The sequence below is a fragment of the Pantherophis guttatus genome, chromosome 1 (genome assembly GCF_059756535.1).
Source record: "Pantherophis guttatus breed Tessera chromosome 1, ASM5975653v1, whole genome shotgun sequence".
NCBI classification, from domain to species: domain Eukaryota; kingdom Metazoa; phylum Chordata; class Lepidosauria; order Squamata; family Colubridae; genus Pantherophis; species Pantherophis guttatus.
In genome coordinates this window covers 1,805,775-1,821,628 of record NC_142063.1, presented here as the reverse complement: position 1 = coordinate 1,821,628, position 15,854 = coordinate 1,805,775, and the positions used below count along the sequence as shown (strand labels likewise).

Genomic DNA, 15,854 nt, shown 5'->3' with positions numbered 1-15,854 from the left:
TTCTCCCTCCCTCCCTCCTTTCCTCATTCCCTTCGTTCCTTCGTTCCTTCCTTCCTTCCTCCCCTCCCTCCCTCCCTCCCTCCCCCCCTCCCTTTTTCCTCCCTCCCTCCCTCTTTCTTCCCTCCCTTTTTCCTTCCTCCCTCCCTTCCTTTTTCCTCCCTCCCTCCCTCCCTTCCTTCCTTCCTTCCTTCCCTCCCTCCCTCCCTCCCTCCCTCCCTCCTTCCTTCCTTCCTTCCTTCCTTCCTTCCTTCCTTCCTTCTTTCCTTCCTCCCTCCCTCCCTCCCTTCTTTCCTTCCTTCCCTCCCTCCCTCCCATTTCCTTCCTTCCTTCGTTCCTCTCTTCCTCCCTCCCTTCCCTCCCTCCCTCCCTTTTTCCTCCCTCCCTCCCTCCTTTCCTTCCTTCCTCCCTCCCTCCCTCCGCTGAGCCTTGCTTCTTCCACAGCCCCCCCCCCCCGCAGCCCAGGGTAGCCCCCCTTGCTGGCCATTCAGCCCGAAGGCCAAAGTAGCCTAATGCAGTGCCGTCTGACTTAGCCTGGGCCCTGGAGCTCATCCCTGCTGGGCGTTTTCCATTCAGGAAGCTACCTGCTCTGACTCAGCCCCAGCCAGGCCCCCTTCCCCCCCTTTTTTCTCATCTGTGTCTGTAAACTCTCCCCACCCTGAAAGCCAGGTGATGAGATGCTTATTTAAAGATGTCCATGACAGTGTAGAAGAAAAAGGGGGAAAGATACCTGGGGACAAAAAACATCCATTACAGAGCAGGGGGTTGGACTAGAAGACCTCCGAGGTCCCTTCCAAGGCTTCTGTGTTCTGCCTGAACAAACGCTTTGAGTCCCACCCACAAGAGGCAGCAATGAAAGAAGAAAAAAAAAAGGCGAGGTCCCTGCATAAAAATGACAGAGGCCAGCAGATCCTGGACAGCCGTCAAAGCCGCCCAAGCTCTGCGACTGTCCAATTCGTGTTTTTCAGAGAGCTGCTTATTCATTCATGGCTCCCTTCTCTTCGTTTCCCAGAGAATCTGGTAGGAAGAAACTCTGTGGGGAATGCCTCCGCCGGAGAGCCACTCTCTGCAGGGCCTTCTTGGCCCCAGCACCAGCCTGATGGTGGGGGTCAGGAGGCTGGATTAGAACCCGGATCCCCCACTTCCTTGGGGACTAATTCCACCCCAAAGCGCATTGTATCCAAGTCCCTGAGCGAGGACGTCTCTCCTTCAGCCCTTCCTTGCAGGCCAGACTTAGATCATCATCATTTAAGGATGGGATACAGTCTGGGCAACTGAATGGAGCTGAGTGTTTTATTGGCCGGATGCCCTTCCTATCGCCAATGCGGAGTTTTGTTCAGCAGATACATTCTCATTGTGCCCAGAGAGAGAAATATCTGCCCCTACCTAGGATCGAACTCACAGCCTCTGGATTGTGAGGCGAGAGCTGTGCCTCTAGGCCCCTTTTGCAGGCTGGACTTAAATGATGCTAGCAATTTTTTTTGGGGGGGGGGCAGTTTCCAGGAAGCCTCCTTGTGTATGGCCTGTGGCGGGGGGGGGGGGAGAGGAGGGGCTCCATTTCCTCTTGGGTCCTTTGATTCCAAAAGGAAGGATCAACTCTGCAGGGGAAACAACCGAGAAATCGGAGAGATTTTCTTGGCTTCGGAGCGTGTGATCCTTCGGGCGCAGGAAAGGCTCCCAAAAAATCTGGAAAGAAAATCAAAACTTTTGGGGTAACAGAGGAGTTTCTTCGGGTCTCTGTTGTTCTCTCAAGGTCTGGCGCCTCCTTTCCACAGGTGAGGGGACTTTCCAGCGAAGGCAACATGGGGACCACGGAAGCCACGCTGCGGATGGACAACGTGGAGGTCAAGGAAGAGTGGCAGGACGAGGACTTCCCCAGGTTGGTGCTCGCCGGGGGGGGGAGGGGAAGGAGTTGCTGCCCCCTTCTTCCCAGAGAAGGAAAGCCTGGAAGAGCCATGCCAAAGTGGGGGTGAGGTTAGGGGCTGTCATTCCAGGCCACTGGGCCCCCCATCACTCGGGGGGCCAACAAGGCATTTCCTTTAGAGTTTCTTTGGGCCACGGAGATTTTTCTCCCTCGCCTTCTGCTTTTGAGATGGTCTCGATCTCGGTGCTCTGGCAAAAGGAGCGTCCTGCCCTCCATCCCTCGGAACCACGAGGACTGGAAACCTGGGTGGGAAAAATAATGTTTCTGAGACACTGAATTGCGACCGGTGGTTACTCATGGGACAAATGGTGTGGACAGCTGTGAGGGAATTTTTTGGCCTGGGTGCTGGTCTGCCCACTGGAGTTTCAGATAGATAGATAGATAGATAGATAGATAGATAGATAGATAGATAGATAGATAGATAGATAGATAGATAGATAGATAGATGATTGATAGGTGATAGATAGATAGATAGATAGATAGATAGATAGATAGATAGATGATTGATAGGTGATAGATAGATAGATAGATAGATAGATAGATAGATAGATGATAGATAGACAGACATAGATGATAGAGATAGATAGATAGATTATAGATTGATAGATACAGATGATAGATAGATAGATAGACATGATAGATAGATAGACAGACAGATAGATAGACATAGACACAGATGATAGAGATAGATAGTCAGATAGACATAGATAGATGATAGATATAGATAGATAGACACATATAGATAGATAGATATAGATGACAGATAGATAGAAAGATAGATATAGATAATACACAGACAGATAATAGATAGAGATAGACATGATAGATAGACAGAAAGACAGACAGACAGATAGACATAGACGCAGATGATAGAGATAGATAGATAGACATAGATGATAGATAGATATAGATAGACACAGAGATAGATAGATAGATTAGATAGATAGACAAACAGATAGACACAGATGATAGATATAGATAGATAGATAAGAAGATAGATAGATAGATAAGATAGATAGATAGATAGATAGATAGATAGATAGATAGATAGATAGATTCAAAGAGATTTCAATAGATAGATATAGATGATGGATGGATGGATAGATGGATGGATAGGGGGAGAGAGAGAGAGGAAAATAGGAGAAGGAAGGAGTACTGCAGATGTTCGCGTTGAGTTATATGTAAAAATAATAAAAGGGGGATACAGATGAATGAACGAATGAATGAATGAACAAATGAATAAATGAATGAATTTCGCTTACCGCTTTGGCCAGAGGCTTCCAACAACAATCTCCGAAACCATAATCCACACCTGGAGTTCAGGCCAAACATCCAGAGGTTGATCTGCAGACATCCTGGCAGAGAAATTGCTGATTGCAGGCAGGAAGCTTGATGTTCACATTGTTTGGGCAGCTGTTTTTTTTCTTTCTTCATGTTTTTTTCATGGTTGGGATTGAACGGCTTCCCTTTCGTAATCTATTTGACGGCTGTGTTTTTTTTTTTGGTTGTTGTTGAGAAGGAAATCTTTGATTAATAATGAGGCTGGAAACGAACTGATTGCAGGTCGGAAATGTTTCTTTTCTCTGATGTATTTGGGACTCCAGCTAGAATGATTATGCCCTGGTCTGGCTGCCTGTTACAGATAGTCCTCGACCTTATAACCGTTCATTTAGTGACCATTTGAAGTGACAACGACACTTATTCACACTTATGACCATTGCAGAATGGTGACTTTATTTATTTACTTATTGGTTCTTATATGCTGCCCTTCTCCGGAGACTCAGGGCGGCTTACAATGCGTTAAGCAATAGCCTTCATACTTTTGTATATACCTGCTTAGTAGGGCTTTTTGCCCCCCCCCCCAAGCGTTGTTCTTTTTTATACAAAGTCAGCTTATTGCCCCCACAATCCGGCTCCTCATTTTACCTACCTCGGAAGGATGGAAGGCTGAGTCAACCTTGAGCCTGGTGAGATTTGAACTTGCAGTAATTGCAGGCAGCTGGTGCTATTTAACAGCACTTTAGTCTGCTGCGCCACCAAGGCTCTTATCAAGACTTGATCAAAATTTGGGCTCTGCCTCACATTTATGATGGTTGCAGTGTCCTACGGTCACTATTTGTAGCCTTCCCTAGCCGGCTTCCGACAAGCCGTTAATAGGGGAAGCTGGATTCGTTTAACAACCGTGTGATTCCGCTTAACGATTGCAGGGAGCCGCTGTGGCAAAACAGGTCGCAAACGGAGCAAAACAACTCCCTTAACAACTGCTGTGCGTAGGCGTGGACATTTTGGGCTCAGTTGTGGCTTGTGAGCCAAGGACTACCTATATTGTTGATGCTTTCTTGTTTATTAGCAAGAGCGTTTGCACAGTTGTCTTTCAGCTATCATAACGAGGGTTTGATCCTCGGTTGGAATTCCAGGAAATTCAGAATTCGGGCACCTTGATAGGAAAAAATAAAATAAAAATAAAAATTAAGGAACGGCATACAATGGAACAGGCCCGCATTGTCGGTCTAGTTGGCTGTTGGGCAACCTGGACTGTATCAAAAAGGACTTTTTTTTTCACTTTTGGCAGGATTCTTAGAAAAGATCCACAGGGAGCCTCTGTTCTCTGGACAGTAGATCCTCTGTCCAGGGGCAGCTGCCGGAGCAGACAGACGGTTGAAGCAATCTGTGTGTGGGGTTTTTTCCCCCCCTTGGATTTGAACACTGTCTCTGGAAGTCACAGCTGCAGAGGAGGTTGGTCTGATGACTGGACCCACTCATAAATGACTCAGATGAGGGAATAGAAGGGAAACTCATCAAAGTTGCAGATGATAGTAAGCTGGCAGGAGTAGCTAACACCCCAGAAGACAAGCTCGGGATCCAAAAAGATCTTGGCAGAGTTGAACAATGGGCCTTATCCAAAGAAATGCAATTTAATGTGGAGGAAAGCAAGGGTTTACACCTGGGCAGGAAAAAGCCAAAAGGGACAAGTACAGATTAGGTGAAACTCGGCTCAAAAACAGGAACTGAGACAGGAACCTTGGAGTCCTAATGGACGATCCCTTCAACGCCAGCGAGCCGTGTGCGGCAGCAGCCAAAAAAGCCGAGACGATCCTGGGTTGCATAAACAGAGGCAGAGAATCAAAATCACGTGAAGCCTTAGTACCGCTTTATAGTAAGGCCACAGCTGGAATACGGCATCCAGTTTTGGTCCCCACATTACGAAAAAGATGAGACGTTGGGGGAAAAAAGTGCAGAGAAGAGCAGCTAAAGACCTGGAGACTAAGACATACGAGGAATGGCTGCAGGAATTGGGTTTGGCTGGTCTAGTGAAGAGAAGGACCAGGGGGGGACATAATAGCAGTCTTCCAGGATTTGGGGCCTGCCCAAAAGAGGAGGGGGGGGTCAAGCGATTCTCCAAAGGCAGGAGAAGAAGCAACGGATGGAAACTAATCAAGGAGAGAAGCAACCTGGAATTGAGGAGAAACTTCCTAACGGTGAGAACAATTAACCTGTGGAACTACTTGACACCAGAATATTGCATCCAATTTTAGTTGCCACAATATAAGAAAAGATGTTGAGACTCTAGAAAGACTGCAGAGAAGGGCAACAAAGATGATAAGTGGACAAGTATTCCTAGATTTGCAACAGTTTATTTAGTAACCATTCAAAGTTGGCCCAAAGGTGTTTTTTCAGAAGGCAACTGGACTTTCTTGTTTGCAGATGACCAGCTGTCTGCAAGGAATATAAATCCTTCCATTCCCCAGGATCCTGTCAGAGCTGAAGAAGCTTCTCGGATGAGAAGTGAAATGTCTTCAAAAGAAAAAACAAGAAAGTCCATCTGCCTCCTGAAAAAAACACCTTTTGGACAACCATCTCATCGTGGGCACCCTTTTTTTGAACTGTTACCATCTGGCAGACGGTACAGACAATAAAAACAAGGGCAAATAGGCTGAAAAACAGCTTCTGTCCCAAGGAAGTAACTATTTTGAATTCTACTGTATAGTGCAATATTAGCGCAATATCAGGAGTTTTCAATGCAATTGTATACAATGTGAAGGATGTGTGTTTGTGTTTTTATTTTTATAATTATAATGTACACCAAAGATGGCATTTAATTTTGTTGTACGAGGTGCAATGACAATAAAGTAAACTAAACTAAACTATCACCTAGATCTGAGAATCTCTACAGACATTCAAAGCTGGAAACAGAAACAGAAATAACAGAGTTGGATGGGACCTTGGAGGTCATCTAGTCCAACCCTCCCTTCCCAGGCAGGAGACCCTCCACCATTTTTGACAGAGGGCAGTCCAGTCTCTTCTTGAAAGCCTCCAGTAATGAAGCTCCCACAATTTCTGAAGGCAACTTCTGTTCCATGGGTTGATGGCTCTCATGGTCAGAAAAAATTCTCCTTATTTCCAGGTTGAATCTCTTCTTGTTCAGTTTCCATCCATTATTCCTCGTCTGGCCTTCAGGTGCTTTGGAGAATAGCTTGACCCCCTTCCTCCTCTCTGGGGCAGCCCCTCAAATATTGGAAGATGGCTCTCCTGTCCCCCCTGGTCCTTCTCTTCCCTAGACTAGCCAGGCCCAGTTCCTGTAATTGTTCATCGTATGTTTTAGCCTCCAGTCCCCTCATCCTCTTGGTTGCTCTTCTCTGCACTTTTTCTAGAGTCTCAACCTCTTTTTTATAGGGTGGTGATCAAAACTGGATGCAGTACTCTAGGTGTGGCCTTACTAAGGCTTTATAGAGTGGTCTTAGTTCCTCCCTTGATATTGATTGTATCCCTCTGTTAATGCAGTTTAGGATTGCCTTGGCTTTTCTGGCTGCCGCTGCACACGGCTGGCTCCTATTTAGCTGGTTGTCCACTAAGACTCCCAGATCCCCCTCACAGTCACTGCTATTAAGCCTGGTTTCCCCCAGTCTCTATGTGTCCTTTTGGTTTTCTTGCCCAAGTGTAAGATTTTCCTTTTCTCTACGTTGAATTTAATTTGTTAGAGAGGGTTCAAGTCTGTTCAGATCGTCTTGGATCCTGAGCTTATCTTCTGGGGTGTTGGCTATTCCTGCCAGCTTGGTGTCATCTGCAGATTTGATGAGTTCCCCATCTATCCTCTCATCCAAGTCATTGATGAAGATGTTGAAGAGTTCTGGGTCCAAGATGGAGCCTTATGGTACCCAGAGGTGGGTTTCAGCAGGTTCTGACCAGTTCTGGAGAACCGGTTGCAGAAATTTTGAGTAGTTCGGAGAACCGGTAGTAACAATTCTGACTGGCCCCGCCCCCATCTATTCTCTGCCTCCCAAGTCCCAGCTGATCAGGAGGAAATGGGGATTTTGCAGTAACCTTCCCCTGCCACGCCCACCCAACCACTCCCACCAAGCCATGCCCACAGAACCAGTAGTAAAAGATTTTGAATCCCACCACTAGTGGTACCCCACAGCTTACTTCTTTCCATGTTGACGTAGTGCCATTAAGGCCATTAAGTTACAACAGCACTGAAAAAAGTGAGTTATGACCATTTTTCACACTTGCAATCATTATAGCATCCCCCGTGGACACATTTGGCAACTGACTCTTATTTACGACGGTTTCAGTATGTTGTGGAATAATTAGACCAACACAACTTTTCTAGGTTAGTCAGAGACAGTATATTGCGCAATAGGTTCAGAGCCAGTTTGTACATGAAGCTGTGAACAAAGACAGAACTTAGTTACAATGGTTTTATACCCTTCTAAGACAAAGGATTCTGTTAACTCAGCAGTTTTATCATTGCAGGCATTCGTTACATTAAATGACATTTTTCTAATTACAAAGTTTGTTACATTATCTTTGCTAAACAGTCATAATTCTTATTGTAAATCACTGAAGCATCGATTCAAATGATCTCTTGTTGATATTTCATGTGGTCATCCTTGGTCTCTTTTAACCTTCAAACTGTATATCACCAAATGTCTTATCTCTGACAACTGAGGGGCCCCTCTTGTAGAATGTTTCTACTTCAAAGGAATTTCTCATTATCTTTGTACTGTTTCAACTGGATATAATTGCTTCTCTCAAACAAACACATTTTCTTTCTTACAATACTATGAATAAAGAGGGCCCTTCAGTGATCATCTAGCTGGATCCGCATTACCTACATTAAGTATGCCGGGGGTCAGGCGATCGCCTTCTGCCACCTTCTGACAAGCGAAACCAGATTCACTCGGCAACCAAGGTTACTAACGTAACACCCACAGAGACTCACTTAACAAGCACGGCAGGAAAGGTCATAAAACGAGGCAGGACTCAACTGTCTCGCTTAGCAACGGAGGTTTGAGGCTCAGTTGTGGTGGTAAGTCAAAGACTGTTTGCGTTCCTATGGCCAAGGGATGATTATGAATCTAACTCTCTCCGCAGACAGGACGGGGAAAAAAATAAATAAATTAGAAATAAAACATAGGGGTTCAAGACCTGTGATTTTTCATGACGGGAGTGAAATTGCTGGCTCTTTATTAACAACACCTTGAATAAACAGCTGCAGGATTCGGCTTGGGTTTTGCTTCCTGGTACATAATCCCTGTTAGAAAGGATGGGAACTGACCAAGGAGAGATTCAACCTGGAAATAAGGAGAAATTTCCTGACAGGGAGAACAATCAACCCATGGAAAAGAAGTTGCCTTCGGAAGTTGTGGGAGCTTCATCCCTGAAAGCTTTCAAGAAGAGAGCTGTCAAAAATGGGGTAGGGTTTCCTGCTTGAGCGAGCGGGTTGGACTAGATGACCTTCAAGGTCCCTTCCGACTCTCTTAATCTGTGAATCTGTAGCGTGGAGGCTCTTGGTCTGAGGAAGAGAGCAAGAAGGATGTGAGCTTCAGCAAGCAGGGGACGGAGGCAGAGACCTCTCAGGTTGCTTGTCAGCTCCTGACGTCACCGTGATGCTTCAGGTTGGGATGCACGGAGCATGCTCAGTGAGGCAGCCAGAGGTGACTCATGCAAGGCTCCATCTACGGACGGGAGGAGAGAGCATCATATGATCGCAACAGCCCAGTGTGGGGAGGGGATCAGCTGAATCGTAGTGGAAGGAGAGTAAAAGGGAGGGAAGGAGCAAGGCAGCAAATGAAAGAGAGCAGGGAAGAAAATCCGAGACGGGGAAATTACTCCACGCAACGTCTTCTTCTTCTAAAGCCTTGACAAGGAGAAAGGCTCCTTGATTTCTCACATTTCAATGTTTGCACAAAGGGCTGCTCTCGTCTCACCGTTGGCGTGGAAGAATGGAGGCCACTTTACAAAAAAAAAATTTTGTGGGGTGGTGGTGAGGGAATCCCCCTATCTCCCTAAACAACATCATAGAATAACAGAGTTGGAAGGGACCTTGAGGGTCATCTAGTCCAACCCCCTGCTCAAGGAGGAAGCCCTACACCACTTCAGACGAACGGCTGTCCAATCTCTTCTTAAAAACTTCCAGTGTTGGAGCACCCGCAACTTCTGGTGGCAAGCGGTTCCACTGATTAATTGTTCTCACTGTTAGGAAGCGTCTCCTTAGCTCCAGGTTGCTTCTCTCCTTGATGAGTTTCCATCCTTTGCTTCTGGTCCTGCCTTCAGGTGCTTTGGAGAATAGACTGACACCCCCCCCTCTTCTTTGGGGCAGCACCTCAAATATTGGATCACTGCTATCATGCCACCCCAAATCCTTCTTTTCACTAACTAGACATACCCAATTCCTGCAACTGTTCTTCAACAGAACAGAACAGAACAGAACAGAAGAACAGAGTAGGAAGGGACCTTGGAGGTCATCTAGTCCAACCCCCTGCCCAAGCAGGAGACCCTACCCCATTTCTGACCGATGGCAGTCCAGTCTCTTCTTGAAAGCTTCCAGGGATGAAGCTCCCACAACTTCTGAAGGCAACTTCTGTTCCATGGGTTGATGGCTCTCATGGTTAGAAAAATTTCTCCTTATTTCCAGGTTGAATCTCTCCTTGTTCAGTTTCCATCCATTCTTCCTTGTCTGACCTTCAGGTGCTTTGGAGAATAGCTTGACCCCCTTCCTCCTCTCTGTGGCAGCCCCTCAAATATCCTGTCTCCCCTGGTCCTTCTCTTCACTAGACTAGCCATGACCAGTTCCTGCAACCGTTCATCGTATGTTTGAGCCTCCATTCTCCTCATCATCCTGGTTGCTCTTCTCTGCACTCTTTCTAGAGTCTCAATCTCTTTTTTATAGTGTGGTGGTGACCAAAACCGACTCTCCATATTCCAATTGTGGCCATCACACTTCTTATGATCTTGATTCTGTCCTCGGAAACTTTAAGACAAGCGGACTTCAACCCCCAGAATTCATGGCTGGCTGGGGAATTCTGGGAGTTGAAGTCCCACTCAAAGGTTTGAAAACCCTTCCTTTAAAAAAGAAGGAAGAATTCAATGCAGGGGTGAAGTCTAAAATTTGTTACCACCGGTTCTGTGGGCGTGGCTTGGTGAGGGGGGTGTAATGTGACTGGGTGGGCGTGGCCAACTTTTTTTTTTTTACTTTTAAAAGCATTTTTTCCGCAACCTTAAGAGGTTGCAGGAAAAAAATGCTTTTAGAAGCCTCTGACGATCAGACAACTCAGCTGGGCTCGCCAGAGGCTTTTAAAGGCATTTTTTTCCCTACAACCTCTTTGGTCGAAGACGTTGCAGAAAAAAAATGCTTTTAAAAGCCTCTGACAATCCCAGCTGAGCCGCACGATCATCAGAGGATTTTTTTTTTTAACTTTTAAAAGCATTTTTTCGGCCAAAGAGATTGTAGAAAAAATGCTTTTAAAAGTAAAAAAAAAACAGCCTCTGATGATCGCGCGGCTCAGCTGGGCATGGGGAGGGGCGCAGGATTTTTTGCTACCGGTTCTCCGAACCACCCGCCGCCATCGCTACCGGATCGGGCGATCCGGTCTGAACCAGGAGCATTTCACCCCTGATTCAATGTCTATTTGTTATGTGACATCCTCTCCCCTTGGGTGCAGGCGTGTAAACACTGACGCCAGCGTGAAACAGCCTTTTGTCCCTGTTCTAAAGATAGCAGAATGAAGTAAACCTATTTTCGTGATATATACCAAGCCTCGGCTTCCAGAGGAGGCTCCCCCCCCCCTATAATCTAAGTAAATCCACCGATTATTTTCCTTCGGTCGGCTCGGAGGTTCAGGCATGGCCAAAGCCGGGCAGGAGGCTGGGCGCCTCCAGCTTTGTGCAAAATGGGCTCTAGTCTTTCCTGCTTAATTAGAAAAAAATGCCCGGCCTTCTTTCGATCAGAGGCATTTGAGGACAGGAGAGCTTTCGATAAGGAGATTTCCTCGCCGAAAAGCTAAGCGGAGGAGCCCTTAGTGATTATAGCAACTGCTAACTTTTCCAAGGCGAGCCTGATTTTTAGTAAGGCCAAAATATTCAGCTTCTTGCGTCCAGCCACGGAATGTAAGACGCTTGAAATTTTGCTTTTGTTGGTAAGGGGCTCCCAGAGGTGGGTTTTACAGAATTTTACCACCGGTTCGCCACGCACTGAAAATGTGAGTGTGCGCGCGGCCACGCTCGCTTCGCTCTCACATACACCTTTCACACATGCGCATCAGTGGTGAAATGTAAAATTTGTTACTACCGGTTCTGTGGGCGTGGCTTGGTGGTGGTGGGGGGTAATGTGACTGCGTGGGCGTGGCCAACTTTTTTTTTAAAAAAAACTTTTAAAAGCATTTTTTCTACAACCTCTTCGGCTGAAGAGGTTGTTAAAAAAAATGCTTTTAAAAGCCTCTGACGATCCCAGCTGATCGTCAGAGGCTTTTGTTTTCTTTTAAAAGCATTTTTTTTGCTTTTTTTTTTTTTTTAAAAAAAAGACTTTTAAATTCCAGAATAAAGAAGATTAGTTGGAGAGAATTAGAAAGAGAACGGTTGCAAGAATTGGGTATGGCCAGTCTAGAGAAAAGGAGGACTGTGGGGAGGGGGGGCATGATAGCAGGATTCCGGTATTTGAGGGGCTGCCCCCAAAGAGGAGGGGGTCAATTTATTTTTCAAAGCACCAGAGAGCAAGACAAAGAACAACGGATGGAAACTAATCAAGGAGAGAAGAAACCTGGAATTAGGGAGAAACTTCCTGACAGTGAGGACAATTAATCAGCGGAACAGCTTGCCACTGTAAGTTAGAGACTGGGCAGTCCCTTGTCTGAAATGGTAGACGGTCTCCTGCTTGAGGAAGTGGTTGGACTAGAAGGCCTCCAAAGTCCCTTCCAGCCCTATTCTGATTCTAAAATCCCCACCAGCTTTAAGATGGTTCATTGACTTCTCTAGGAGTCACTCAGAGGACTAGAAACATGTTTTTTTCCCCTTTGGTTTTGATTGAGTCCCTCGATATGAGATGGCTTCAGGGATGTTCTTTAAATAGCTGCAGTTTCTTCCAGCATTCTGTGACTGGTTTATAGGCAGGAAAGTGGGATAGAAATAGCAAATAAAAAAAATGAATCATTATTTAGTCATAATCTCTCTCTCTCATTCTCCCCTCCTCATCTGGCAATAAAATCTATGCTGTAAATAGGGCACAAACCAATTAGGGAGTGTTTGTGAAAGCATTTACACATTAATTAAATGATTAAAGTTTTGACACAAGAGAATGTTTGTAACTCAAGGTTGTCCTGTTAGGTCCTTGCACGTCCCCACGATTCATCTTCTTTTAAGGACCCCATAATCCCTTGCAGGGTTGAGTCTGGGCAACTGAATGGAGCTAGCAGAGTATTTTAATGGCCGGTTACTCTTCCTGTCACCAATGAGGAGTTTTATTCAGCAGATATATTCTCATTGTGCCCAGAGAGAGAGAGAGAGAGAGAGAGAAATATCTGCCTCTACCTAGGATTGAACTCACAGCCTCCTGATTGTGAGGCGAGAGCTCCACCTCTAGGCCATCGCATCACTCGCACGTCCCCACGGTGTTCTGATTTTTCTTGCCAGTGTGTAAGACAGAGCATTTGTTAGTTAAGATTTGGAGTTGCCAATTGGAGTCCTCATTTTACTGACCTTGGAAGGAAAAGAAGGCTGACTCAACCTTGAGCGGGTCAGGATCAAACTGCCGAACTGCTGGCACCCGGCAGTCAGCAGAAGTAGCCTGCAGTACCGCTTTCTAACCACTGCGCCACCGCGGCTCCTTATGGATGACTGAATGAGTGGATAGATCTTTAGAGGTTTCTGTTCTGTTTGAACTCTTCTGGGGATTGTGCAATGAAGAGTCATTTGTGTCTTTCACTAAATGGTGGTGGGTTAATCTTAATACGTCTGTTGTGGTCCATCAGTGGCCTGTGCAGTTAGTAGCTGATTCAGACAGTGAGGAGGCTGGTGTGGTGCTGCGCCAGCAGCCTGTGCAGCTGGCACTCGAGTCGGACAATGAGGAGGCTGGAGAAGATGTGGTGCCAGAGGCGGGGATTCAGCCAGGGCCTTCAGAACCTCCAGAAGCTCCCATAAGTGAAGAGGAAGAAGAGGAGGAGCCTCTTCTCAATTCACAGATGCACAGAGCTGCCAAAAGGCAGGAGTGGCTCCTCAGGAGGAGGTCTCCTCTAGAGTAAGGCTTGGGGCTAATTGGCCACTCCCCTAGCCTATTTAAGGAAGGACAACGACTGATGCAATTTGCAGGAAACAACTTTGTTCATATTCCTTCGCGTCTTGATTCCAGAAAAGTTTGATTCGGCTCTTGTTTCTCTCTTGTCAGTTTTCCTGCAAATTGCTTCTGGGCATTCTGCCAACCACAGTAAGATTACGGTTATCTGAAATACTGTGCCTCAGAATTGAGTTATTATTCTTTGGATTCTTGTCGGCTGTTAATGAAGTTAAATTAACACCCCTTGTTCAGAAAAAACTGATTTAAACTGTACTTGTGTTCGAACAACTACTAAGAAAGCTCATTAGTAAACTAAGGTTTATACGGACTTTGTGTGTGCTGCGTTCTCTGGGGTCCGTAGCTGGAGCAGAACAACGTCCTAAAAGGTCCTGTCCTGTCTTTCTTAATCCCATCACCCTGGAGCCGAAGATGTTTCGTTTATGAATAGATCGGCCCGGTTTTCTTAATTCATTAATTTTAATTAATTAAAAAAAAAATTTCTTAAAATCTCCATCTCGAAAGAGTTCTGCTGGAAGCTGTTTTACTATGCAGGAAATTGGGGCTGGAGCATGTTTCTCCCATTTCTCCAGTGGTGGGTTGCTACCAGTTTGCCCCGGATTGGGCAAAATGGTGGTGGCAGCGGTGGGAGGCTCCATCTACTTGCCCAGATATCTCTGCGCACGCGCAGAAGTGTTGTGCGCGCACGCACCCACAAGCAAACTGGTTGCGGCCAAAATCAGACATAAATACAACCGAGAGAGTCCAGAGATGTTTTTCGAGAAGAGTCCTCCATTCCTCTAACCGCAATACAATACCTGATGCCACCAGATTCCAAATTTTGGGCTTAGACAATTTAGAACTATGCCGACTTCAGTCTGACCTAAGCATAGTACATAAAATTATCTGCCACAATGTCCTACCTGTCAATGACTACTTCAGCTTCAACCACAACAATTCACGAGCAAATAATAGATACAAACTCAAGGTAAACTGCTCCAAACTCAATTGTAGAAAATATGACTTAAGTAACAGAGTGGTCCATGCCTGGAATGCACTACCTGACTCTGTAGTTTCTTCCCCAAATCCCCAAAACTTTAACCTTAAACTGTCCACTGTTGACCTCACCCCATTCCTAAGAGGTCTGAAAGGGACGTGCATAAATGCACCAGTGTACCTTCCGTCCCTGTCCTAATATTCCTTTTTACTTACTCTTTTCATGTATTCAAATTACGTTTATACTGTTACCTGTTATCTTATATATGCTTGACAAATAAACTTATGATGATGATTTCTCCTTTGGGGAAATATAATATTCTACCTCTTTTAATATCCCCCCAAATATTTCATTCTTCTAGTGGGGGGAACAGGAGCTTCCCACATCTGCAACTATCTTCAATATTTATTCATGTGTTTATTTGAAGCCGTTGTCTTCCACCTATACATATTTATGAAAGCAAAGACCTCACAGCAGTCTGAACTTTGGTTCCTTGGTCTCTCCCCTCCCCCCCACCCTTCCTCACTGTCTCATCTCCAGGCCACTCCCAGAAGAAGCAGGCATGGAGTCCTTGGGAAGCCCTTCGGGGAACGTGTTGGGTGAGTAGAAGTGGACGTTCAACGGAACGGCGCCATCTTCCCTTTGTGGAAACGTGGAGGTCTTGAGGCCATTCCTCCAGCAGAGATGGACAATGTCTAGGTCTTGGTTCTCCTCTGGGTTTTGCAGCTGGAGGACTTTCGAGGATGGCTCCACCCACTGGTGGGATCCTCCCAGTTTATTTATTTTATTTATTTATTTTATTTTATTAAATTTCTATACCGCCCTTCTACTGAAGGACTCAGGGCGGTGAACAGCCAGAAGATAAAACACAGAAATACAAAATTCAAAATAAATTAAAACGAATTAAATAATTTAGGCTGAATTTTAAAATACCCCATAATTAAACAGATTAAAATTTATGTTTAAAATTTAAATTTAAAAAAGGAGAAGATTTAGGCCAGGCCAGCTTGATGAAATAAAAATGTTTTAAGCGTGCGACGGAAGGTGCAAAGATCCGGGATCCTCCGTATCTCTGGGGTAGCTCGTTCCAGATCGTAGGTGCCCCCACAGAGAAGGCTCTCCCCCTGGGGGCTGCCAGTCGACATTGTTTGGCCGACGGCACCCGGAGGAGACCCTCTCTATGGGAGCGTACTGGCCGGTGGGAGGCTATTGGTGGTAGCAGGTGGTCCCGTAGATAACCAGGTCCTAAGGCATGGAGCGCTTTAAAGGAGATAACCAAAACCTTGAAGCGCACCTGGAAGACCACCGGGAGCCAGTGCAGCTAGCGCAGGAGAGGTGTTACATGGGAGCTCCACGTTGCTCCCATAACCACCCGCGCGGCCACACTCTGC

General features: G+C 45.9%; 1 protein-coding gene across 4 annotated transcripts in view; it reads left to right on the top strand.

Moving 5' to 3' along the window:
* The window catches only part of ATCAY (ATCAY kinesin light chain interacting caytaxin), a 36,131-nt gene that overhangs the window by 440 nt on the left and 19,837 nt on the right, over positions 1-15,854 (top strand). For 2 of the 4 annotated variants that reach the window (XM_087892305.1, XM_060684583.2), the window contains exons 2-3: positions 1,773-1,876; positions 15,004-15,062. In XM_087892305.1, the coding sequence (XP_087748431.1) occupies positions 1,773-1,876; positions 15,004-15,062 (163 nt within the window). Of the gene's footprint in view, positions 1-906; positions 1,018-1,772; positions 1,877-15,003; positions 15,063-15,854 lie in introns of those variants that run through there. The other 2 variants (XM_087892364.1, XM_087892334.1) reach the window with 2 other exon arrangements.